A 27,765-nucleotide genomic window follows, 5' to 3' on the forward strand; every position below is an offset into this window, starting at 1 on the left:
TGTGAGGCATCAGGCGGGAAATTGAGAGGAGCCTGATGACAACGTCGGTGGTGGTTTTAGTAATAAAGACGTGATAAGTATCTGTGTTATGTCTTATATTCATTTCAGCTTCACGGTTATGGGGTGAGTTATCCAGAAAAGGATGACCCCCTGCGGCCCTCAACAACTGCCATGGGTGCCACCTTACATTTGTTAAACTGCCATGAGGTTCATGAACAAATGGATCTACTTTCTCTTTTTAGCTAATGAGATACTCTGCTCAGTTAACTGGGAATCAAACATAATTGAGTACTGTACATTCATATAAACTGGTTAGTGTTCTATCATTGTTAGCATGTTTTAAATTATTTATTAAGTTTGTGTTTTTGAAAGGTGAGAGAGCGAGAAAGAGAGAGCTTTTGGTTTTATTCTGTGACATAGTGGTGGGCAACATAGAGCCTGTGGGCCATATACGGCCCAACATGCAGCTTCAAAAATCCATTATATGCCAAACACATTTGATAATTTGGTTCCCCAAAATTATTCAGGAACTTAATAGAGCAGAAATGGCTTCTGAGAAGGAAAAATTTCCCAACGCCTTCTGTAGACAGACGTCAAAAGTCACTACCACGGCTGCTCGGGTCACACATGATCACATGACAATGACCAACACAATGGATTAGCAATAAAAGAGGATAGGGGGGGTAGGGGGGTTGAGATTAGGGGATGGCGGTTGGTCCGTTGGCGGTCCCGACTGGTTTGCTAGCTGGCTGGCGGGACTGTGAGATCTTGTGTCTGTTTCAATAAGGAACATAAAGAGCTGAAATGAACACGTTCCAAGATATCAAGCAGAGAGAATCCTTTTTAGAGATTACATCCATAACATGTTACGCCTATGGAACTGTATGGGCGGTGGAGACAAAGAGCAGAGCCAATGATGATTTTCCTCTTGTGGCAGATGGCGCGGAGGCCCAGTTTCATCCCATTGTGCTTGTTTCTGTAGTTTCTTTATCGGTTCTACATCATAGATGCCATCAGTTACTCAGATTAGACATATGGAAGACAATTCTAAGACTTGGGGGCTGAACGATTTTAAAGGAGCAAGAGTATCAGATGGATGAAACTTGATGTTTGACTTCAAATCAAAGGTGCAGTCTATGACACAAGCAATCATTTTATTTGAAAAAAGAGTGAATTGCTATGTAGAATATGTAGAAAAAAAACAAAAGCAACCACAAGAAAATTCATCAGACTGTCCTTTCGTCTTCCACGCAGTCCTCAAAGCATCACCTTTTCAGTATCCAAAGCAAGAATTAATAAAAATACATAAAAATCATTCTTCCACCATCAGTGTGAGCAGGTGACAAACCGGAATCAGGATTCAGAAAATACACAACACAGATGCATTACAATTCTGGAGCTTGTTTGATTTAAGGGCGCCCCCTGCTGGGTTATGATGGCTATGACGCACTGTCTTTTTTTTGCATGACCTGTACACCTTGTACCTCACCACTAACGCGTTTCCCACTACAAAATAACAACACTCATGTAAAGATCAGATTAGATTGAGAATTAATTCACATTGATTGATTGATATCAGACATGACCATTCAGAGGATGTTAAAGAATGCTCATATCGGATTTGGAGGTAGAGAACAAGGGGACAGGACTGAGGGCAAAGTATTTAGTAGAATAAGTGAAATGGGGCTTTGGCTGTTGTCATTAGCAACTATTGTTATGAACAAAAGATCCTGAGTATACTGCTTAAAAATTAAGGTAACATAAAATCATCACAAGGTAACTTCACAGATCAATCACACTGGGTGCATCCAAGAAGCAAAATATTACCTTTACTGTGATTTGTAGTTTTTTGTTTCACAAGGTTCATTTACAACCTTTATTAATAACTACCAAAAAAAAATGCAAGTGTTCAAATAATGAACATTATAAACCAGAAATCAATTTTGATTGTTTGCATAATTGACTCAAAATGGAGTGAACTACTGAAGGCAGTGTTGAGTTTCCATTTTACATGCACAACATTGAGAATACAGAAAGATTCATCCCATTCATAAAAAATGAATAAATTAAGTGATGGCCCAAATGATCCAAATTTGCAGTATTTTCATGAATGTTTCTGCTGTATGTGGAATACTACAGCAACCTTGCCTCGCTTTTAGCAACATTTAGCGGACAGCTCCAAGCTAACGTGAGTTGTTTTGAAAAACTCTCAAAGCCTTCCATCTTCATTTAAGATGCATGTATTAATGAGTGTCTGATATATATTTGATGGACCCGCTTCCATCTTGAGCTTTTATGGCTCCTTCCCGCTTGTCACGCGGTCCGACATGCCCTGAATGGATGAAGCTCCTCTAACGAAAAATAAATAAGAAATTAAGGAATGTTCACATGATTGACATAATTACAAAAAGTCATGTACATTATGATCCAAGTAAAATGTCATTCCTACGACAGCGTGAGACAGCAGGGAAGCATCTGTGTGTGCGGAGCAAAGCCAAACTTTGCAGATGGACCCTCAGGGGATATTTGCGCCCTCTTGTGGACATTTTAGGGATAAGTGAGGACGTCCACAGTGTCACAGTTTACAGTGAGTGTCTGTTGTGTAGTACGTGACATCCGGCTGTACTTTTAGCTGCCTCTCCACTCACAGTAGTCCACCCGCCCTCCTCCGCGTTTTTGGCCATGCAAGACAAGACCACTTTGGAGTGGTAAGTGCAGATCAATGCTAGTTGTCTTTGTTGTGAACATCTTCGCTATAGCTCGCTGTGACGCACTGGAGGCTCAAGCTTGTGGGAGAGGGCGGTGAGGACCTTGTCGAATTTCTCGTAGCGCTCCAGCTGGCTGCCCTCGGAGCCGCGGCAGCCCCACAGTAGACGCATCTGGAACTCCGTCTGGAAGATTTCGTGGATGTCGGCTTGGACTTGGAACCCTGCAGAGAAGAAGAGAGAAGTTAGTCTGGATTTATATTGCAGGTCAAATGACATTAAATACAATCATCATCTCTGATGATTGTCTTATTTTATTTATTTTTTTACCCCAAAAATATTTTGAACCGCTCCAGATGATGTACGTATTGATTGGTTCTGTAATTGCGATGATCGTACGAATATCAGAATATATTAAGCACAAAAAGCAAAAATAGCTTTGAAGCACAATCGAATGAAATGAAATGCGAGAGCAATTCCACCAATTCTCAATCTATTTAGTCACCCTGATTAACCAGGGTTAACAGGTTTAATGGCTTGACAATCAATACAGTGAGCAATCAATTCTTAATCATGGCAATAAATACATGCTGTGACTGCTAGAAGGGCACACCAGGGCCGTGAGTCCAAACACAGTTCAATGCAGCTGTCCACATACCCTGCAATTTGCTCTCGACATTGCTCCTGTAGATCCCGCCGTGATGCGCGACGGTTCGAGCCGCCTCCAGGTGGTGCATGACCACGTCGACGCCCACTTCCGAGCTCTCCCACGGCTCCAGAACCTCCCCGAGAGCCAGGCCTCGCTCCAGTAAAGACAAGACGGGGATGATGTGCGGGAAGGTGGTGCTGGATACGACGCTGCTCTCTAGAGGCAAAGAAAAATAATTAACCACCAGTGAGGACTTTATTTTACTTGCTGCTTACCTTTTCCGTCATTCAAATTCTTCAGGAAAGGTTTGAGCTTCTTCTCATACAAGATGGCACCTTCTGTATGTCTCTGGCGTAACGTCACCCACGTCTGCTCCAGCCTGGAAATCTGAAGCACAATCACGTCAAAGAAAAGTACAATACAGAATGAAAGTATGCATGATGGCAACCGTGTTTATCTTACCTGTGGCAGCTCCAAGGCCCTCATCACAGCGGCGAAGCCAAACATGTTCCCCAAGTTGCTCTTCAGCTCAGCCGCCAACTGGATGGTCTTATGGAGCAGGGCCGCCCGCTCCTCGGTGGTTCCCGTGCAACCCAGGAGATCCACGGCCGTCATGATAGACATGGTGTAGAACCTGAGTGAAGATGAATTTGACTGAGACTGCTGTTTTGGTTAGCAACAGAGCAGTGATGGATGAATGGATGGATGGATGGATGGATGGATGGATGGATGGATGGATGGATGGATGGATGGATGGATGGATGGATGGATGGATGGATGGATGGATGGATGGATGGATGGATGGATGGATGGATGGATGGATGGATGGATGGATGGATGGATGGATGGATGGATGGATGGATGGATGACAGTAGAAGCCAGCGCACCTCTCCAGTAGGTCAAGTCTTAGCTGATGTCCATGAGGTAGTGTGAGTAACTCCAAGCCCGAGGACACGCCCATCATCCTTTGCATGTCCGAGTTGACACCCAGTATTCTGGCAATCTGCTCAAGAGGGGATGGGACAAAATATTGGATTTCTATGCCGCTTGCCCTCACTCATGTGAAGTTCTGCCCAATTTATGCTGATGTGTACATACCGTGCAGTCCACCAAGGTGATGTGCTTTGCCGCCGTCCTTGCATCCACTTCAGCCAGCAGCTCTTTCACTCTCTTCAGCACGGACATCTCCAGAGGTTTATTGTCAGCCGGCATTATGCCCGACTCATATCTGAATAGGCAGAAGATAAGTATGAATGATGAAAATTGAATTATTTCTTTTTCACAAGTTGGTTTCATACCTGGATGGTCGAAACAAGGAAGCCGTCTCCACCTGAGGAGCGCTGCACATCCCGTCTCCCTCCTCCCTCACACCCTCATTCCTGCCCTCCTCCACCCGCAAGCGCTCCACGTAACCCTTGGTGGGAGGTTTAGGTGGTCCAGCAGGGCAAGGTCTGAGGTCGCAGTAGCTGCCCGCCGTTTCGGAAGACTGAAAAGTCGAATGGGCGGGAGAGGAGTGCGCAGAGTGAAAGACGGGATGCTCTGGGGGGTTGTTGCCGGAAGACGGGCTGAGCTGAGGGTCGCTGGAACGGCGTGTGACGGGGGAAGGGGGCACCACCGCCAGGACTCGCCCACCTGAGTGGGCTCTTTGTCTAGTAACTGGAGAAAAGACATTTTAATCCAAATCAGTCCTCTCATTGTCTTTAAAGTGAATCTGTGTAACCCAAGAACGTACTTGCACAGTACGCAGGAGACATCGGCGTCTCCCGGACAGGCGATAAGGGGCAGCGATACTCTTGAATCTGGTCCATGCTCATTGCGCAGTTCCTCATTGAGTCTTTGTGGTGGTGAATGGTGGAAGGGCTACAAACACAGTCGGCACTTGTTAAAAATCCCTATGGGTGGATTTGCATGTTAACATGGCGGGGGTTAGTGTCACATGACAGGAGGTGGTGTGGTTATAGGAGCTTATTGGTGTTTACACGGGTTCAAGAAAATTTGTAAAGATTGTAAAAATCAAAATTGGTGGTCCACCTAATTTAACACACTTCTGGGGACGAGGTGCTAATGAGGTGAGGGACTGCAGGGATGTGGCAGGTGTACTAGAGCTACACACTTGTGTCTCACACACACATGTAATACACACACCAGCTGCATTTGGACGCAGGTTGCGGCTGAGGGTCCGCTGGTGCCTCAACTGGACTCGGGCTGTCTGAGTCACTGATTGCGTGTGTAACAAGAAGCAATAAAATGACATCATGGGTAAGAATGGAACAATGGTTCAAATGGGGAGACCATGATGGCACATTTTAAATTAATAAACGACAAAATCCAAAAATTTTGGAATCCTGAGATGAATTTATATTTAGAAGACCACTCTACTCAGCTCACCTGTGAGGCATCATCTTCTCCGTGGTGAGTCCGTCCATCATGGTGACGCTCCGCCTCTTGATGTAAGCTCCCCTCTGATTGGACGGCGAGTAGGCGCAGCCGTGCTTGCCGCCAGATAGGGCGAAAGTGGCCTCCAGGTATCGCAACGGGAGAGTCCGGCTCACCGGACAGTAGATGTGGACACCGCTGGACTGCGAGATGGCTTTACGTTGACTTGCGTAGAAACGCACCAGCTCCTGGACCGAGTCGAAGCTTTCCGACTCCAGCACGTACTGCACCTAATATTGACCACCCAGAAGAAACGTGACATTCACTGATCCCATGTTGCCATTTGCCTTGAAAGGGAGAGTGCGCACCTTGGTGTCGCTGGATTTGACCAGGACTTTGCTGATCTTGAAATGCAGCACATCGTTATCCCACCGACAGGTCAGCACGTAGTCACTCGCGTTGATCAGAGAGTCACGGACCAGGAAATCTCCGTGATGCTGCACCAAAGTCTCGGACACCTAGACACAAAGAACACACACCATTGAGAGAATTTGTATTTTTTATCTATTATTTTTTTAATGTTATTTATTTATTTTAATTTATTTTTTTTATTTATATATATTTTTTTATTTCTGTGAAAGTTAATACAAGTTAATGCAGAAGGAAAATAACATGCTGAATTTATTTTGTACAAGCAAAGTGAGGCAGGGTAAAATCGATCAAATTATGATTTTTTATGATCACATCTGCGACCCCTAAGAAGACAATAAAGCTGGTCCTAAGAAAAGGAATGACATCAGAGCAATCTTAGTGGACAAAGTGCTTTGAGCACTGTCATGACATCATCGCTTCTCTAATGCTGATGTCATCTAGTATATTAAATCCAAAGAGTCATTAATCTGAATAGTCTCTCAGTAAATAAATGGAATAAAATCAAATCACATAAAAGGTACACTTGTTTGACATCATTTGTCAAAACGTCATGTTTTTAAATCAATTTTTTTGACAGTGAAATAATGAGAATCCGGTCCATCAGGATTAATTACAACAAGGCCTTAGGACATTTTTGTGTTGCACAACAACGGGAAAAAGCTGCCAAAATACATCTGCTGTGCTGTTCAAGCTGGTAGAGACAAATAAGGTGCCGGCAGCGACTGCTGACTATAAAAAGCTTTTTTTTTTCAGTAGAAATCTATTGTGTTCAGCATTATTGCGTTAGAAAAAAAAGCACTTTGTTTTTAAATATGAGGAAGAGCAATCTATAAAAGTAATCTTTTTGTCATGGTAAGTTCAGGCTTAAGAGCAAACAAAAACAAGACTGTGATTTTTTCTTTCATTTTTTAAAAGACAAATAAAAAGTGAAATTATGAAGCAGTCATATTGTACAGTAATATATATAAATGTCTGACAAGACGTTGAACTGTGAAGCATCCATGTACAGACACAACTTCACCAGCAGGGGTCAGTAAAACCACAGTTAATTTCTTTTTGCCCCCTACATGCAGCTTAATGCCACACCATTGATAAAAAAACATATTGGGGTAGATGTGATCCTGGGTTTGAATCACAATTAAAAACCAGGGGGCGCTGTTGAGCCCCCCACCCCCCCCAAATCTAATTGCATAGGTGAGCGATGCCTCCAGCTGTCTGCTTGGCACCGAGTCCCGCTTTGTGCACACTTAAGTCAATCCCGCAGAGCAGCCAGAGCGATGATGGGAGTCATTAATCGGTGTCATCCCGTGTTTGCGCTGCTAAAAAGCCGCTCAAGTGAGCTCTTAAAAAGCACGGCCGTTTCAAACACACATCAACCCACACTTTAATCTTGTTTAATTACCTCTGCCAAGATGCTTTTCATCAGCATGGGTTTCTTTATTGAGCACAATTCTATGTCCAGTTTGTTATTTAACAAAATAGATTATGAGGCTTTTGTGATGTCATACAAAACCGGCATTGTTTCAAGTCAGGGGTGAGCAAAGTAGGGCATGTGGGCCACAAACGGCCCACTCTATTCTTTAAAATAGTCCACGTATAAGAGAATTTACATTATCAAGATAAAATTTCTTGTATTGGCTATTTAAATTTGATTTCCTAATGAGGACAAGAGCAATATAAAAAAATGGATGAATGGAATGTGGATACAAACCTCTCTGGGTATGTGTCCATGGTACCAACCATGGCTCCTGATGTCAGCAGGACTCAGCTTTAGCTCCTCCTCCAGCTCTTTTCGTAGCTTCTCGGGAGGAGACTCCAGCAGGTACTTCTCCTTGGAGAACTGGAGGACACAAACAGGAGAAGAAAAAAAATTGAAGTTGAATCTACTTTACTGGGATTGTAAATAGTTCACACTCCAGCCTATAAGTGATTGGTACAGAAGTCGGTACTTTTTGGGTCGGTAAAGATAAAACAAAAATAATATGGGTTGAACATCTGCATTAGAGAAGAAAATAACACAAGATAACACAAATGCACACAAAACAATCCAATTGACCCTGACCTGATTACCAAGCGGAAGAAATCATGCTAAGCTTTTATTATTTGGAGGCACTGCGGAGTCCTTCAGTAGCTTTTCAATGACTCAACACATCCACATGCTCCTCTCAGACACAAACAAGAGGATCATGTTTCAAATTTCAAAGCTCTCCACTTGCTGTTTGCTTGCACAAATAAGCAACACTCTAGGGAAATCTGCGCTTGTAATACATGAAAATGAATTCCGCCAAACATTTTCATGCTTATTTACCTTTCAAAGACTCTCTAGCTGCGAAAAAAAATCATGATAACCAAATAAGTCAAGCTGCTTTTGAGGCATTTTCTGCTCAGTTAGTTGAATCCAGAATGAAACTATGTGCCAAGAGTTGCTATAGTTTGCACCAACATAAAATATTGTACATGTTTTTTTTATTTTTGTGTAAAAGGAGAAAATCTGATGAAATAACTGGCCAACACCAGTCATGACATCATCCACTTTCTGCACATTTTTGCCTTTTTTTAAAAAAAAAAAGAGAAATAAATTATCCTGCCAGAGTTGACAAGATAATATTGAGAAACAGAACCACATTTTATGTTTGTTTCCTTCTTCTTCCATCATCACAAGGTTTTTGACTGTCTGTGATGGTGATATGAAGTGACCAGAAGAAGCAAGTGATCGATGCTCTCTTCCCCAGGTCAGAGCGAAATGAAATTATTAACTTCCTTGTTTCTTCACCACCTTCGCCCTCCTCCTCTCCCCTCTGGTCCTGGGGGGCAGATGGAGGGATATGGCCTCAGAGACTCACGCTTCCCAGATTAGATTTGAGGTGTGTGTGCGCGGAGGCCAATAAGTGATCGGCAGGGTCAAGTGCACGTTTATTGCTTCAGCTCGTCTCCGTGGAAACCCACAGGAGGCCTCGAACAGATTCTCGACAATAGACTTGTGTGTTTGTGTTGTGTGTGTGTTGTGTGTCTATATATGAGAAGTTATGGGGGTAAATTGAAAATTGAGTGGGGCTCCACTTTAGATGCGCTTCATGGATTTGTCAGAGATACTGACAAATAGACATTGGAGAAAAAAAAAAGTGGAAATAAAAGGGGAGAGGAAAAAGTAATATGACAAGAATAAAAACACGAGAGACATCTACTTTAATAACTTATATAACGTGATGGCAGTTCATATTGCTTTTTGCTTCCACCAAAATAAAGAAAAGTTCTATACAGTCTGTCAAGCCCAACTTGTTTGTATAAATAAAAATAATAAATAACTAAATAAATAAAAGTGCCAAAGTCTTTTGGACTGGACTGAGGCCAAACGAGCATATTTTCAAGGTGACACTCATCTAATTTTTTTTTTTTTACTTACTAAGCTGTGTTCATTCATTTATATTACTGTTGACTCGTGAGTTTAAATGTGTTGAGGAAAAACATCAATAATACATCACTGGTATTGTTACAGTGAATTGTTGTACTGCATTCTCACATAGCAAAAATAATTGTTGGTTTCCATGACAACATACCGTGCAATCTTAGTATAGGCAAGAAGAATCCTATTATCCTATATGTCTATTATTATCCTATGAGAGTTACTATGTGGCTAGCACAGTAATGATTAGCACATCTCCCTTATGCATGTCTATCTCAAATCACTCCTTACTATTAAAACTAATGGAAACACCATCAATGCATTCCAGCCAATCAAACAGTCAAAGCAAACAGAGCATGGCCTTAAGTCAGTTACTCCGACAAGAAACCTTCAATCCATATCCAGTAATGCTAAGTAGGACCACTCTGCAAAATCCCACTGGGGGAAGCATCAAATAGCAAGCAAGCCAACCTATACTAGACACACGCCGGATGAACCTTGAGACAAAACGAAGCAGGGTGCAACAGAGAGTGCAGAGAGCGTTGAAAGTCAGACAGTCGGAACAACGGAACCTCATTAAATGTAGACAGAGAGGCAAACTGGGAGGGGAGGAAAGCTAGCCCATTAGCAGCACGGAGTTAAGGCAAAGCTGACGCAGGACTTTGTGAGTACATTGTGTGTCTGTGTGAGTTACTATTGATGGATGGGACTCAATATTTAGTTGAGGGTCCAGACAGGCACTAAGAGCAGGTCATCAAAGATAAGCACTGTTATCGTAGAGGCAGGCGTATATAGTACACACTCGCTATACTGCAAAATGAGAAGGTGAGTGTGGAAAAACATGACGGGCGAAATGTGCCACTTCATTTACACCTTCACATTATCAATGCTTTAAAGCAGCAGTAAATTGTAGGTACAAATTTGAGGGGAAAAAGTGACAAATAGAAAGTCATGGAATCTCTCAACATCTGCTGGAAGTCTTATGCATGTCAACAAAATGAAAGTGGAGCACAAAAAAAAAAAAGGAGTGTGCTTAAAAGACTGGAGGGCACCTTTTCTGTTTTCAACCCACGGGGCTTGCGGCTGACCCTGTTGTCGTGGTAACGCCTAAAGCAGTGGGGGTGGAAAATGGGGGAAGGCTTTGGGAGTGGATTGGGGAATCCCACCAAAAATGCAAAAGCTGGCCTATGATCTACTCTACTCCTACTTTCACCCATTTTTTTTTTTTTTAGGAGATACAGACCAGGATTATGGCATTAAGACCATGCAACGCTCCCGTCTCCCATTAAGGGGGGGCTGACTGGGGGTTTGCACGCATGTACGTGTCCAGTATCACTGCTCTCCAGATTCTCATAATCCTTTTGTGCCCTCCAGCTTGACGTGTACTGATACCTTCTGCCTGGTTCACACGGGTATAATAGTTTGAAAGTCACATGAGTACTGTAATGATGGCTGGAGAGGTCGGGAAAACCAAAGACGCTTTGACCTCGAAAGTTTGGGATTTTGTTAGGCTACGTTTCGATGGGCACAATGTGGTACCTTGGCCAAGTGGTGGCTTTGTGCAAGGTAAGCAGAGCTGCGTTGAGTTTGTGATGTTGTTGACCACATGCATTGAAAAATACAAACTATTCTTTAGAGATGAGTTGAGTAACAAAAGAGCAGAAGAAATTGACACAATGTGGCATATGACTAGATAAAATGACCACCATTGAGTTGAAAAGAGCAAACCCACCAGTCTAATAATAACAGTGACCTTCTGTTGTACTACTGTTAAGAATGAACACAAATACACACACACATCCAGGCAATAATGTCTCAGGGCAGCTCAGCAGGTAGATGCTGATATATACTTCACATTTCTGCACCAATCTACACAACCTGCAGCGTTGTTGTGGAGCCTTCTGTCAGTGTAATGTGTGCAAATAGACCTCCAGGACTGACTGACAGCTGGTAGAAAAGATGTGACATACACTAACACTCCCGCTGAGGCAGTAGCACATGCAGCCCCATTTTTGTACTGCATGCTCTGCTTTATATTCCATCTCCCCGATGACCCACATCAAGTAGTAGTAGGATTTTGCACAACAGCAAAAAAATTCATTCTAAAAGATTTTTTTTAAAGTGTTTGAAGACAAACGGTGCAGCAACAAATGTAGAGAAAAAATAAAAAAATAAATAAAGGCATATATTCTTTAAGCGTCTCCAAATATGACTAATATTACTGCAATTTACTGAGTTAATTGTGAAAATCTTCTTTGTATGGTTTGTCCGTATTATACTGCCCCCTGTGGCCAAACCTCACATACCAGAACGAACAGCACAATATGCATTGAATTAATGCAAAAATTGCTTTTTTTGTTTTTTTATGGAGAGTATGTAACTACTACACACTTTTATAAACTACAATACAGAAAACTATTAGTATCATTTGAAAAAAAAAAGAAAAAATTGTAGTTTTAGAGGACAAAGCTCTAGCAGATTTATGTCATTTCCATTCATTTTAATGGGGAAAGAATATTTGAGATTATTTTGATTCACGAGACTGATTTTGCACTATTTCGACCAGCATTTCAATTTTTCTATTGTGTTGTCAAATCAATCACATGACACCAAATGTGAGGTCAAGGCAGGTTGAAACAAAATGTGCCGCAACATTTAGACACATTTGACTAATGTCTTTTTAAAGCTCCCCTTCCAGGTTACAAAAGCAGTCGTACATATTCATTTGTGCACCGGGGAGTGTCGTACATCATCATTATACAGTGTTTGAAATATTCAACAAGCTCATTGGGCGCTGCTCCATTGTATCAGCAGCTGTGAAAATAAGCATGTGCTAAATTGTAGTTTACTAAACCAGGCCACACATTTGGAAAACTGGGGGACAATCATAGTGTTCACGCTGACACGCTTGCACAAAAATCAGGATCTCTTTGATTTTAAGCTGGAATGTAAATCCAATCTGGGTCAATTATTTGGGTTCCTATTGATTGTTCTTTTGTTGGTTTGCTCTCAATGAACTATACCATATAATCTATAAAAAAAAAATCCATAACTGTATTGTACAGATTTGAAAACCTGGCATTTGAACAGGGGTGTGTAGACTTTTTATATATCCACTCCAATCTCAATGGACTTAACATCTTTGTCAGCGTATCGCACTACCTGACAATACTATTTGCATTTTAATTCCAATTCCTCAGAGAATCCATATTTCCTCTTGTGTGCATATGACCATGAAATCAAATCAATCTCAAAGCTTTGATCAACGACGCAAACGACGTTTCGATGACAATACAATTTAACGTGAGTGAGACAGGCGTGTGCCATCACGCCCGAAGATATACGATGACATCACCCACCCGAAGGCCTCGCTGTCCTCCGTACTGAGTATACTTTTATGTATAAATCCCTGAGGCTGACCTTGTTGCCAATTGAATCCAAAGCACATGTACAAAACCGGATACATGCGGATCTGTACCTGTTAAAATCTGATGATGACATCTGCAGTCAGCGCACATCCAGAATAGAATGTCGTACAAATACTGATTAGTGCTAACACGCATTTAATTAGCTGTTTCTGTAGATGAAATCAGATAAAATACACAAGGCTAATCCCAATTCAAATTGATAAGTCGGCTAATGACACAGCAGTGTAGCTGATATTACTGTAAAATAAACTAAATTAATATGCAAAGTGTCTTCCACTTTTAAAATTGTATTTTAAAAAATCGGAGGACTCCTTTGCAATCATATAAGTGAGGCCACGCCTTCAGATGCTGTTGCTATGGTAACCTCGAACACCCCAGCTGGTGCGCAGCCCTAAGGAAGTAATATATGTGACGTACGTGAGAGTGAGAGAGGTTAATGTGCCCCATGTGTGTACTGCTCTGTCATGTGCAATGGTGTGAACTGGTGAGGAAAACGCGGCAGGTTGAGAGGATCATTACGGTATCTCATCCCGTGTACGACCGTGTGTTCCTCGAATTCTGGCATGGCTCGGTCAGCAGTTTGGAGCGGTTCAAACAACTCAGCAAAACACCAGATGTGGGGCCCCGTCTAATGTTGAATTTGTCCATCCCTCCAATGAGAACTTGGAACGGATTAATGGCATTTCCATTCATTTCAATGGAGGATGATGATTTAAGATATGAACGTTTTGACAACACAGTAAAATTTAAGTTTGTACCTTAATAAATAAATAAAATATTGAAAGAAATGGTCCAGTCTCTTATCAGGGCATTTGGGGTAAGTTTACATCAATACATCTTACCACCAGCGCTCATTCTGCTCTATTAATCAATGCTCGGGATAGATTTTGCGGCAATTAGTTTTATCAAGACGCTGACAAAGTGTGACTAATACGATGAACGCCCGGTTTTGCCGCAATTACTCCTTCATTCTCGAGCGTTATGATGTCGTGGGAAGCAGAGCCACAACGGACTACAACGATTAATTAATCGTTTGCCAAATTAATCGATTGAGTATTTACTTTTTATTTTTACTCCACAACACTGAAATCAAATATCTGTACTCCATCAAAATAAGTCTCTTGGGGACTCGAATCCAGCTTCTTGTCAATTTGATTTTTTTTTATACGCTTGCTTTGCCTCCTTGCTGTGTAACATGACACTTTACAAGGCACAGGCGGGAACGATAGAGATAAATACATGTAAGGAACTCAGTTGTCTCATTTTATCTTCTCTAAGCAGCCACGGCAATTTATCACGCTTACTTCCTCGCTTGATTTTTTTTTATCTCCTTCACCTTGTATCGAATCCTCCCTTCCCTTTGTCGTTTTGCCCGTTACCTTCTTGCTGACAGATCATCTCACTCACCGGCCTCCATCTTGCTTTCTTTCGACATATCATATCATTCTCCATCACTTAAAGATGCACTCAGCTGCTGTGTGTGGAAAGGGAGCATCATCTGGTTCCACTAGCAAAACACACATGATGCATGGAGGAGACTAAAATAAACTACTGTATTTCCTCTAATAGCAGTCAGGGGTATTTGTGTACTTAACGGCAGATGATATCTCCTCTGTTTTTGTCATTAGATCATTTTTCTAGATAGTTTATCTGAAGATAGACTTTATGACGTCAGCTACATGCATCCTTTATCAAAATGGGTGAGCAATATTTCTTCAGTGTAAACAGAATATAACCATCCATAACCTCAGCCTGACATCAAAAAATATGTTCATTATAGTAGCATTAATATTAATATCCAAAAGTCCAGCGGCAATGGCAAAACACCCTTGCCATGTCCAGCCTAGTCATCAATTTTCTTATTCTATGACACACACACATGCATTGACACACACCTGGGGCCTTTGCCACTCAATGTCACCCTCTTCTCTTGGGGATGAGCCATTAATGGCTAATTTGCAGGCTTTTTGGAGGTAAAAGGTCACCATGTGGACGGATGGATGTTCTGGGGACTCATCAATACTAGCCACTCTAACGTTAAAGCTCACACAGACACACAAAGGTCCAGACAAGCATGCATGATTTTAACCAAGATGTGCAACCAATCAGAATCACACTTTCCTCATTGCCATTTGGAGGCAAGGCATTCTAGTATTACCATCCATACTAGTACCATCCATCTTGACCTTGACAAGCGTGATGGAAAACTCCCCCAAACCCACAATGCATTTCTTTTCTTTGTTCTTTAATAGAAGTACTTAAATGGAGGGTGGATGATAAACAGCTGCAACGGGAATGGCAAAAATAAAATCTATAATATCTCATAATAATGTCCAATTAAATTCACATGTATGCTTCCATGCTATGCTAACCTCAGCTGTGGTTTTTATTTGCAGCCATGGATGCAAACAGCATATGGTGACACAGCATCTGATGAATTAATCAATGACTGACAGAGGAGACTTAATCAGCTTTGCTTGTTGGAACTACGCCAAGATGTAAAACACCACCCGTGGATACTGTCACAACAAACACGAGCGCAGACTCCGAAATTCTCTTTAGGTCTTGCCAAAATCAAAAATCAAGAAGCATTAATTTATGGTGACGAATCTGAGCTGTGCTACTCTGATGTCAACAATAGCTGCTAGCAATAGTTTGTCTGATATCATTATTAAAGGGGAAAGCAGGACCAAGCGATTCAATCGTTGACTAACTCCAAATTTTATGCCTTATATAATTTCCAGCTGCATAACTTTCAATTAAACTCAGAGGGGCTAGCTTTTTTTTTTTTAGCCGAGGGGGCGGGGCCTCCTAACCCACATCCGCTGGGAGAAACACATCTTGACAGCCAGCCTGGCATCCTAATCCATCAATTGTAGCCTCTCAACACTGAATGATTAGAAGCTAGCAGCACAAATACCTTAAACAAACACATACAGCATCCTTGTACCGTAAATTTCGGACTATAACTTGCGACTTTTTCACAAATTTTGAATCACGAGTTTTAGCTGGTGCGGCTTATAGTCCGAAAATTACGGTATATATTTGAAAATTATTAAATTAAATCACTATCATTAAATTCTAAATATAAGAATTTAACAGCATTGTATTTGCTGTTAGACAGTAGCAGTTAGCTTGAGCGGACTGAAATGTACATTCAGGTTTAAAAAACAAAAACACTCAAGACAGATGGTTATCTTAATAAAAAAAAACAATTTGTGTTTACCCAGAATAGTGTCAGCTTATCACAATACCAACAACTTGGGACTCGTTTTAATAAACTAAGAACATAATAGCTGCATCAAGACGGGCCATCATTCTTGTGGCGTGACAGAGAATTGATGATGCAAAGACTCATTTAGATCGAAGGTCATAGCCGGGAAGGTTGTCATAGAGACATTCATCTGGACCAGCACACACACACATCTTGCTTAGTCACAATACAAACAATGACCTATCGACTGGCCTTGGAACTTGACACGCACGCACCTCACGCGCAGGGGAGGAGAGATGATGTTGATTATGATGGCGAGTGAAGTGGGAATAGCAAAGAAGTGAAAAGAAGCAGGGTGCATGATGGGAAAAAAATCAGGAGTAGCGTGAACCCACAAGGACCCTTAGATGCATATCAATTAGTTTTATCACCGCCGCGCACGCGAGCAGAAAAAGAAGCACGCCCTTTAAACGCCACACCATTGGATGCCGGTGATGTCATCGTGATTGTGGAGCTGGAGAAGCGAGCGTTGCAATTGGTTGGCCAAGTACACAGCGTGAGAGCTCCGCTGAGGTATCACCTCCATTCATGTGTGTATGTGTGTGACCACGCCCGACTGAGGCGCACAGCTATCAGGGTCTTGTCCATCATTTTGAGACCTGCTGGGACGCTCACTAATGGACGTGCTCGGAGACACGCACATGCAAGCTGAAGAAGAGGGGGTGGGAGAAATGGGTGTTGTCTCCGAGTTGTTACCGGGCGGTTGTCATGGTAATGCAGATGGAGCTGGGACTCCATAAACCACACACACACGCGTGTATTGATGTAAGCACACTTTCAGAGAACCAGCCCTGCCCTCGTGACAGCTTTTAAGCAGGCATGAAGGGAGACGCAGGGCAAGAAAGTGATTTTTGTGGAAGGTGTGAGCGTAAACATTCCCGTGAGAGACACTCGACACGTTCCGCAAAGAGACGCTCATGGGAAATTAGCCCGTGATGCGCCGTTGTTCACTCTCTTGCCTCTGTATGCTTTGCGTTCCCCTTCCACCCACTCCTTTGCCCCCACCTCTCCTTTTTTTAGAGCATGATGTCACTTACTGGATGGTAATTGTCAGCCTTGCTGCTGGGACGTCTTCTAAGATTTTACACGTGAACATAAGATGCTTGCAAACTTTTTCCGTGCTAGCTGGAGGGAAAATAGCCATATTCCGTTCATAATATGGAATCCACCTCCACAGTGGCACAGCTAGAGGAAGGGGGGCCCAGGGGCACTGGCACCCCCTTTTATCATTTGCGTTTGTAATCTTTTGTTTTGTTTTGCAGCCATCCTAAGTTTGTTTTACCCCAACCAAGGATGCATCTGCACCCCATCAATAGTTCCAGAACCAAACAAATAACTACTATGGATGTTATGTATTGAATTATGCCTTCTTCTGTCTGTGTGTGTTCTTCCAAACTATAATCTATACCACAAGTGGCTAAAAAGTAAGTAGCTCATTGACATTGATTTGATGCAAATTAAATTTTGGGGCATTTTCACACCCATTGAGCTGACCATCCAAATGAAATTGTTCGCAGAAGCCTTAAAATGTAAGCATTGCTGCGTGTAGGAGTGAACCCGTGCAAGCGTGGAATGATGCGTGTGCGGGTTATGCGAGTGTGTTCTTCAAAGAAAGCGTATAAAACAAGTGTGCCATTCTCAGCTGCTCCCTGCAAATCACACCGAGACGCTTTAACAGCCTCCGGTCTGTTCATTGAGTAAAATGATGCGTTTAAATCTCCCCAGTGGTCGGAGGCCTTTTTCAAAACACACTTCAGCCACTGGGACTCATCAAGACATTTATAAAACATGAGAAACCAGAAGCATTAATGCAAGGTAAATATTTTTTCAATGTGAAGTTGAAAGCTCTCGTCTATTGTTTCATTGCGGGAAACTTTAAGCTGCAGCCGTCTGAGGTTGAATATGAAGGAAGCAAACAATTGCTCACCTTCTGCTCCATATCGCATCACTATGCCACGCACTCCTTGTCAGCTGTGGCTTTCCAAACATAAGCTACGTTTGTGTGCAGAGAATGAGAGGAGCAGTGTTCACACCCACAACGGCGCAGTCCTTAAAACTCTTGAAGCTAAAACGTGTTTTTTTTTTAATATCTGGTGCTTCATAAAGCCAAATATAAAAAATTCTGTCAGTTCCCAACTACTCAAACGTATAAGCGAGAAAAGATGAGCAAGTTAATAAGCAAAGAGGAGAAATGGCACTAATGGTTGATGCAGCCAACCTTCACTCTCTATTAAGCTAAATCCATCAAGAGCTTGTTAACATTTTGTGAGCATCTGCAGATCCATTCTATCCCGTAAAATGAAGTCCATATTTCTAATTAGTTTCACCATTCAAATCCGCGAAGCCTCAATTTTGTTAGTTTTACTCAGCGATTCCATTACGCAACTTTCGATCACCCTCTCAAATGCTGATAGGGCCGAATATTTAACTGGCAGGAAGCTCCTCTATGGAATAATCTCCTTTCCTGAAGCATTTTTTTTTTGTTATTCTAATGTGAAGCTTTTCTCAATCATGTTAGAGAGGAGCAGCGGTGATAACAGGAGGCGCTGAGGTGGAGAGCACGGTAATCTTGGCCTGGAGCTCAAAAATCACAACACTACTGGGAAACCATCGAGTATGAATAAGAATTCCTTCTATAGATTGCAATGCGCCACTTCAAACCAGAGTAAATATTTCCAAAGATAACATCTTCCAGCTGGCTTCCAGCTCATCATCATCAGTATAAAGCATATGTGAAAAGTCAAAAGGATCTTATTTCAGCGAAATGAATTGAGCTTATTTTTATCAACATCAAGGTCAGACAAACTGAAATGATCAGAGATTTGATGAAGGTGTAACTAGTGGTGTTCAAGTCCATCCTTCACTCTCAATCACAAATAACGATTTGCTGTCTGTTTTGCTGCAACCGTGTGCCACTAACAACCGCACGTTTCATCGACCCGACGGCGGAACCGCACTTTACAAACAAACCCGAACTGATGAGCAAAAAATCCGAAATTTACTCCAATACTTTTGATTTCAAGTAACTTTTTTGTAATTCGTCAATCCCATCTACTCGTTCAGTATGCTTCATATATCCCGACTTTGATCTCACGCCGAGAATCCAAAACAAGGCGAGGCTTCTCGTATCAAAGTCTCCGAACTACAGAATGAATTATCAATTAAACAGACTTGAACAAATCCCACTCTTCAACCGATTGCCCAAACCTTGATGTCTGCCTGTACAGTCGAAACAGACAAAACATGCATAAAACAAAAATATGCAGCTGACAGACAAGTCCCACGCCTAATTAATGCCAAAAACATGGCCGTGCACTAATGAGGATACACACACACACATATACACACAGCTGCCCGGCCGTCACACTATGAAGCCTCCAGGGTGTGACAGGCCAGCACGCCAAAAGAGGATTTATGGTGAAAAGCTTTTTAGGGAGGAGGGCGAGAAGGAGAGACTGATAAGAGGAGAGGATTACATGGTGAATATTCCAATGCTAAAACATACCAGTTGGTTCCAGCTTTGCCTTGGCCCAACACACACACAATGGCAAGAGTGTATCATCTGACTGACAAGACCATTGCGAGTTAACCTGCTGTGACTGAGTCGGCTATAACTAACCTCCTTGCTTTTGTCAAAGATTTACAGAACACGCGCCCGGGAGTCTTTTACTACTCGCAATCCAACAAACTAATACAAGATGTTTAGAAGGCTATAAAGTCGTGATGGAGAAACGAAGCTTCACAAATCAGTTGTTGTATTTTTGGACTCTTCTCTGTTCAACATTGGGCTCTTAGAGTGCTATATGGAGAAGATGGAAAAAAAAATACAACTGGTTCATGAAGCTTCATTTGCCCACCAATAATATAAAGGGCGAATGATGAGCTGCTCTTCCATGTGATAACGTTCCACAGCATACAAAAGAAGATATTGTCATATTGTACGTCAAAACAATGGCATGAGATAATGATTGCTCTATCCTGTGGCGTATCCGGGCAGCGATGTGCCTGGCAGGCACCGAGGTGCCATGTTGAGAGCTGTGTGAACGGTACACGTCCAGTCGGGCACAGGAATGCTAAAGGACAGAGTGACCGGCTGCTGGCTTGGGCACCATGGCGGCCACATGCTGCTCAGGTCAGCGGGGAATGAGGCCACAAGCCTTGGAGGCGAAGGGAGAAGGAGGAGGGAAAGTGGCTGGCGGCGAGAAGAAGAAAGATTAACTTGAAAAACAATCAAAGTGGAAGGGAGGGCTAGCTAACCATGTGTGTGTGTGTGCATGTGTGTGTGTGAGTGATGAAGAGGGGGGATGTTACTGTCACTGTCAGAGTCCAGGGGGTAGTTACATTGTCCCAGTTACAAAGATGCGCTGGAAGCACTGGGTAGAATGCATACACAATGGCAGAGCAGCATGACTGTGTGTGTGCGTGTGTGTGTGTGTCTGTGTGTGTACACACAGCAAGAATAGTGCAGTCTAGACCAGGGGATCAAATGTAATCTCTCTCCACTGATACAGCTGATGAGCCGGGGGCACAGCACAACATCAGTTATTATGGATTTATCCCTTATTTGTCATGCCATCAAGGATTATTTGAGAATAGAAAAATTCTATTGCTATCTCAAAACTTTGGCTGGCATCCAGTTTGTGCAAAGACTGAAACAAATATGGCCACTGATGTCATGTAGAACTTTATAAACACTCTTCAATGTTGAGAAACAAATGGATGAGACATCAATGGGACTATGGATGAGTTGAAAAAGTAACAATTAACACACCCCCAAACCACAATTGTGCTTGACAAGCTATCTATAATGAGAATGGATCGGGGAAGTCAATATTGGGCTAGATAAAATGAGTGTTTGAAAACAATCCCATGTTGCATAGAATTAAGCAATTATTTGCTTACAATAGAAACGCTGCCACTTAACTCGTAAAGGCTTCGCTAACTAATTAATTCGACCGCTGTTACGCACGAACCCGACGCCGCTTTGATTAAAAATAACTTAACGACTCTGAGTTTAAACGTTCCCATTTGAAGCTAAACAGATGTAAACAAAAGCGACGACAGTCATTTCCTTGGCTATGTTTATTCAAGAATATTTTTGTGATATAAACTCTAATTAAATGGGGCAATGTCTATCAGAATGTTCTGAACTCTTTTTTTCCATGCTTGCTCATCTTTGTCTGTAACTGTAAACTAGTTGAGACTGAATCAATAATGCCTCCATTTTGCATCAACTGCTTCAATCAGTTCCATTTGACCGAATTCTGAACAATCTGATGATTACAATACCATCATCTTTAATTGAAACACATTTGCATAATATCTAAAAATCCATTGCACCTCATTAGATTGTCATAGCCAGTGACACAACAAAGTCGGCCGAACAGTCGCAAAAATAACTTTCTGCATACATTTTGTTCAAACAACTCCAAGATATATTTTAGTTCTCATCCATCCAAGCACATCTGAAATTCAATACAGGCTTTTACTGTGACCAATACATGTTAAGCAAAATAGAATCATCCGGTCCCGTGTATATGCTCACATATTGAGTTTCAAACTGAGCTGGAATTAGATCAAGTAAAGATGATCCTGTAGACCTCAACATACTTTCACTCCAATGCACTAAAAGTAGAAAATGTCACTTCCTGTCTCTTCACGGTGGTTTTGACAGCCCCGGTACTACTTCTATGATGTCACCGGTGAGCCAGCTTGCATGAAGGTTGATGCAACCGGCTCACATGTGCATCAAGAGGAACCGCATTAGAAGACATGGCATGCAATATACACTAACCTGCACCTGCATGAAAGATCCCCGGTAGAAGCAGCATGCTGCAGCCGACAGGGCGCTCCACAGACTGCACCTTTCCGTCATGGTGGTCGCACACCTTTCGTCCTCTTGTCTTTTTATTGCCTCTATCTCTTCACCCCCACCCGGGATGTCCGATGTAAGCCTACGAGTCCCTGGGCTAAGCCTGTCCCACCCTTGCCTATCCTAAAAGCCCCTCCACATCCCCCTGACTAAAAATAAAAAGAACTAAAAAAATGTGTCAAAGCTACAGCTTGTTAGCAGCTAAGCAGACCATCTCGAGGAGAGGGAGAAAAGTGATATCACAGCTCAAGACATCACGCCGGCTGCTGTTCTTGCGCCTCTCACCGCACTTGCTGCACTTCACGCGCCTGCTAGGGATTACCTCATTGCTTGCTTGTGAAAGGCGTGTGGGTGGGGGGAGGGTGAACCACAGGGAGGGGGAGAGAGAGAGAGTGGGAGGATGGATGGGAGGGAGGGAGGGAGGGGGGCTTGAACACTGGCAACTGGCAAGAAGCAGGGGAGAGTGCTGGCGAATTGCAGGCAGGCAGGCAGGCCCCACCCACCCTGCCGGATACCCCCCCTCCCTCGCCATCCACCCAAAAAAAAAGAAAAAATGCACCCCTGTTCTCTTTAGTGCTTGGACAATGCTGACATGGAATGTATGAGTGAGATGAAGGGAATAAAAGTGGAAGAAAGTGAAGAAAGGGCAACGGTATAATTGCAATTGCTTGCAAAAAAATTCTGCTTAAATAATAAGAAAATAAAATTGACTGGTTAACACATCAAAGCCTACCATAGCAATCCTCAGATGTTATGAAAATATGCCCTCTAGGGGTTGCAATTAGAATACGGATGACGTCATTGAGGCGTCATTGTGTTTCTTTCCATCTCATTCCAAAACGCGACTTGGGAGGTTTTCAAGTTGCATATTTTACATCCGTCCATACTTTTTCATTCTTATCTGATGTCACTAAAAACTTTGGCTAAGCAAACCCTACAAGATGAAATGATAAGCTATGAATAAGGAGTAAAGAGGAATGCAGCCTCCCTGAAGAATCTAACCTTTCTTAAGCCATGAAAGGAGCCTGGGGCGTGCACAAATGCTTGAATGCATATAGTATACACCATATATGAGGATTTATAGGCACTCACACATCCCTATCTCACTTCAGATAGCCGAGGCTGCAACCAGAGTGCATTTGCTGGCTATGCTGGAGTAATGCATGCAGCTAGACGGCTCATTAAAATCTGAAACACGACGGCAGGTGTCTAAAGGATAACACGGTGTGATTCTCCTCAGCCCATTTCACGCGCGCGCACGCGTGCACATGTGATGCTCTGTCTCTAGGGGCCCCGTACGAGTGTCATCCTTGAGTATACACTCCGCCATGGCAACGCCAAAAATTCTGACGCTGCATTTCGTCAAATTTGCAGAAAATCATCATCTGAGTCATTCTTGAGTTTTTATCGGGCCAGATAAAAGTCAGTAAAGACTTTGCTAAGCCGACCCTATAAATGCATGTTAGTGTTTTGAAAAACATGGTGGATTCATTTACAGCAATATCTTCTTGTCTTTGGGCGATCCGATGCTGGATTAAGCAGATTGCACAGTAGGGCAGGCCCGACGCATGATCTCATTATAGGGGTTCCAGGCTGTCCCTAAACCCAATCTGCTGTTAAAGTCCTCTAAAACAATCACGATGTAACATCTGGCAACTGCACCACACACACACACACACACACACACACACACACACACACACACACGTACGCCCCCCCCCCCAAAAAAAATTAAGCGTTCGGCATTACCAGAGTTTGCAGATTTTTATTTATTTATTTATTTATTTATTTATTTATTTATTTATTTATTTATTTATTTATTTATTTATTTATAAATTTAAGTTATTTTAATATCTTCAATAATTTTTTTCGATTTTATTTTCCCCTCCATTTAGAATATTTATCACCGTTTTTTCTGACGTATTTAATTGGGCGCAGATTTTTGACGGACCTTAACTCTTGTGTCCACTAGGGGGGGGCAAATTCTCCATTTAATTGTTCATCCATGATAGAAAACCCATTTCCAACCATGTCCCCCTTAGCAACTCCACACTCCTTTCTTGAGGGACCACACATGTCGCCCAACTGCCACTATACACTGTGCGGGCGAGTTGCCCCAAGTTGTCATTTCTGTAGCCATCACCCCCCCCCCCCCCCCTCCTTCCACCTCCCCTCCTCAGTGTCCCCTATCTCTACATCCCCCACTTGCCGCTCTGAGGCGGACATCAGTAAGATATTAATTAGTGAGCCCCATCCCACGGGCTGATAGGGAGCACAATGGAGAATCCCAGCATGTATCTGCCAGCATCTCTCTAATGAAAGGGAAGGGAGTATGTGGGCCTGTCTTGTCGCATATGTGTGGTGGAGAGGAGGAAACGATGAAATAACCATATGGGAATAAGTGCATGGAAGGAAAAAAACTGAAATAAAGATAACGTGGTGTGTGTGGATCACCCTCCTACTTGTTCATCTACTTCTTTATGGCTTGTGTAAAATATCACCCTGCAATAATGGTGCAGTGTAAAAAGGGCCTGCCTACAAATGTTCTGGCTCATTTCCATATGACCGAATGCTTTTTGGAACTGTTTTTCATTGTCTTGTTAATCCAGTAGCGTTTTTTGGCACAGATGGTTGGCATTTTACAAATATACTTTGACTTATATCAACCATCCTTAGTCATATTAAAAATGAATTGGCCTCACTGTTCCAATACTTTTGCTGGAAATAAGAATTTGCAAAGTAAAAACCGCAACTGCAGCACGCCCACCAGCTCACGCCCCATCTCATTTACACAGGCGCCACATTAATTCAATCTACACTAATTGTCGAATGCACACACACGTGCACACACACATGCACACACACATGCACCCAGAGGGCACTGCCTTGATTTAATCAGGCTATGCACGTAACATACACACACACACATCCACTATTACATGCACAGTCACATCATTTTGGAAATGCAAACCATTCGCATAATTAAACATGTACTTACACATCTGAGCCCCTTCATCTTCCACACACACACAAACACACACACAGACACACGCACGCACACACTTCAAGGACATAAATGAAGCTTCACATCTTATTGCGAAACAAAGCAAGGCTGGACTGGTCTGTGTATAAAATCAAAGGTACAAGAAAATGACAACGTACATACCGTATTAATTGAAATATAAAAATAGATAAGGCTCTTTTAGGATTCATGAAAGGCCGAGAAAGCAAGTATGGATGGCACATTTGCATACAATGTACTTGCACTTTTCATTATATCCATTAAAAACGATGAAAAATAGACAAATACAGGGAGGAAAGGGAAATTAAAGGTGTGGTGCAATTGTTATTATTGGGCACTGTGATCAGGGAATAAGTTTGTTTCACGTATAACATACATTCACCTATTCCCCCATGATGTTAGAAGGTTGATGAATCATTGTTAAACACAGCATAGCACCATCTACTGGATAAAGTAAGAATTGCAGACGAGCGGCTGATTCTATTTTTTTTTTTTTTAAAACTCATTTTGTATATGCTTATTTTAAATGAATGTACACTACACGTGTATTAGTCCTGAACAGTGTGAAGCTTCAAATAGGGACAATTACTGTTCCCAAAGGCACCGTGGTTTTTTTTTATGGCCCTGATGTTAGCCCCGTGGATGAGAATGTTATTATGTCCCATGATAGAGGCGCTCAGCTCCCCGGTTCCCTCCCAATACCACCACGGCTCCATCTCTGAGGGAATGTATAAAACATAACAATCCTTCTTTATTGACCTTGTAAATAAGATCTCTCTACTTTCCTTTTCATGACAACATCATTCCAGTTATTTATGACAGGTTTCCGCGTCACAAATCACTGCAGAAAAACATGTTTGGTTCCACACCACGGCTTTACTATTGATAAACACATAAACAAGTGATAAAATCCATAATGTAAGATCCGGTATTTTTAACTACCTTTTTACACAGAACCCTGCATGTGGGGGTCAGGGCACTGTGCGTGAGATGGATGACGACGTCAATTATAAGATAACTGCAATTACGACTGGATAATATAATTAAGGTTATCTGTTTATTTAGTAATTTATTTTGAATTTTATTTAATTTTAAATCTATTTTATATTAATGTATAATATAAATATAATATAATTTAAATGTTTTATTTTGAAGTTTATTCATCTATTTTTCTATGCTTTATGCTTACATCTATGTTGGTGACATCACCTCTACATTGTATAATAAGAAGTATACAGAACTGTAAAGCTACAATTTTCATCCCGAGTGGAGGACCTGTACCATAGTCCATTCCACTGTTGCTGCGATTCTTATTCTAAGCCACTAGATGGCAGTATTTATTAGGAAGAGAAAAACATTCCAGCTGCTGGTCGAAGTGGTGTTGACAGTCTTGTTTATGTCCTACTGTGACCCCTTAAGGCTCCACAGGCTTCACCCCCTCAATTAAGACTTGTTTTGCTTTAGGCCTTCCATAAAGGAAGAAGTGGGCTGAAGATCGTAACACTTTAGGGACTGGATTCATAAACATTCATCCACCCACTCACACAAGTGAATATATTCACTCGTGAATATGAAATAACTAATGTCACATACGGGTGTCTCAATATTTATAAGCACTTTGAATTATTATCCATTATTGCTATTATCCAGCAGTTTTTCCGGATGGACGAATAGATCAGTATAACATGAAGGTCGACACTAACATAAACATACATATCGATCCCGGCAACCATTATCACTCTGTAAACACCTTCTTGTTCTTTCTGGTGCTTCAGCTTGGTTTCGATTTATTCAGTTGTACGTGCCTCTACTAAGATGGATCAAAACGAGTAGATTTTTCTCACCTTTATGTGCCGCCAGAGTCTTCAGCAGGTTGCAGTAGTCCTACAGAGAGACTGGAAGCGTCACAGAAAGGCATAGGAGAGCACTTCCTTGGAAATTTGCATGGACCTGTTATGAAGCAAGATGTGCAAAAGTATTGAGACAGGTTTAACTGAGAACAAAATTATTATTCGGAAACACTTGAACACGGGACGTGGAATAAATGATCTTCACACACTTAATTAGGCATCATTAGGATATAATTGATAATCCTAATATCCTGGTAAATTAATCACACTGATTAGTGGGCATGATGCATCTGTTTAATTTGCTTATTTCATTGGTGGCGCATTGTGGGCTTGATTATATCATTGAAGGCCAAGTCAGACCACAATTGCCTCTTGCAGTGCTTTTTAAAGCACATGGTGGATGTGTTGCTTTATTGGAAGCGATTCAAGGAGATGGGCTAGACTTTTCATTTTGGACCATGGCTCACTTCCACTGTTACTTCGAAAGTAATTTTCAAGAGAAAGCCTGTCTTTATGTGTTTGTGTGTGTCTGTGTGTACATGCAGTGTGTGTTTGTTTGTGTGGCACGCCGGATGCTTCAAAATTTCACCTTGATGAAAAACAAGCCTTCAATAATTCAACCATAAATATGAGCAACCATGACCTGAGGCATGGTTGGCACAAGCACATTGTACACAAACATGCACTGAAATCTCACTTGTATAGCCAAGGTTTAAAAAAAACTCTTTAAAAAAACGTTTTAAATCAATCTTAG

The 27,765-nt window shown here is 42.0% G+C and overlaps 1 protein-coding gene and 1 long non-coding RNA gene across 5 annotated transcripts; one reads left to right on the forward strand and one right to left on the reverse strand.

Annotated features, from left to right (window-relative positions):
* Positions 1-1,135: 1,135 nt before the first annotated feature.
* On the reverse strand, positions 1,136-22,472 carry sh2d3ca (SH2 domain containing 3Ca). 3 transcript variants are annotated; one of them, XM_088392586.1, is made up of 13 exons: positions 22,068-22,472; positions 7,874-8,002; positions 6,099-6,248; positions 5,743-6,020; positions 5,500-5,571; positions 5,087-5,214; positions 4,653-5,010; positions 4,453-4,582; positions 4,242-4,357; positions 3,817-3,988; positions 3,630-3,741; positions 3,364-3,570; positions 1,136-2,929 (listed from the first exon to the last, which is right to left on the reverse strand). In XM_088392586.1, the coding sequence occupies exons 1-13, from the start codon at positions 22,140-22,142 to the stop codon at positions 2,754-2,756; spliced, it is 2,103 nt and encodes a 700-aa protein (XP_088248712.1). In that variant the 5' UTR covers positions 22,143-22,472; the 3' UTR covers positions 1,136-2,753. The 3 variants fall into 3 exon arrangements, with proteins under 3 accessions (XP_088248712.1, XP_088248710.1, XP_088248713.1); XM_088392584.1 differs by having other exon boundaries at positions 22,062-22,471; XM_088392587.1 differs by lacking the exon at positions 5,500-5,571 and having other exon boundaries at positions 22,062-22,470.
* On the forward strand, positions 2,582-3,801 carry LOC148389749 (uncharacterized). Of its 2 annotated transcripts, none has more exons than XR_015861832.1 (3): positions 2,582-2,708; positions 2,830-2,972; positions 3,396-3,801. It is a non-coding gene; the product is annotated as an uncharacterized LOC148389749 (long non-coding RNA). The 2 variants fall into 2 exon arrangements; XR_015861833.1 differs by having other exon boundaries at positions 2,830-2,949.
* Positions 22,473-27,765: the final 5,293 nt, after the last annotated feature.

Source organism: Syngnathus floridae, chromosome 12 (genome assembly GCF_059516105.1).
Source record: "Syngnathus floridae isolate MCC-2025c chromosome 12, RoL_Sflo_1.0, whole genome shotgun sequence".
NCBI classification, from domain to species: Eukaryota; Metazoa; Chordata; class Actinopteri; order Syngnathiformes; family Syngnathidae; genus Syngnathus; species Syngnathus floridae.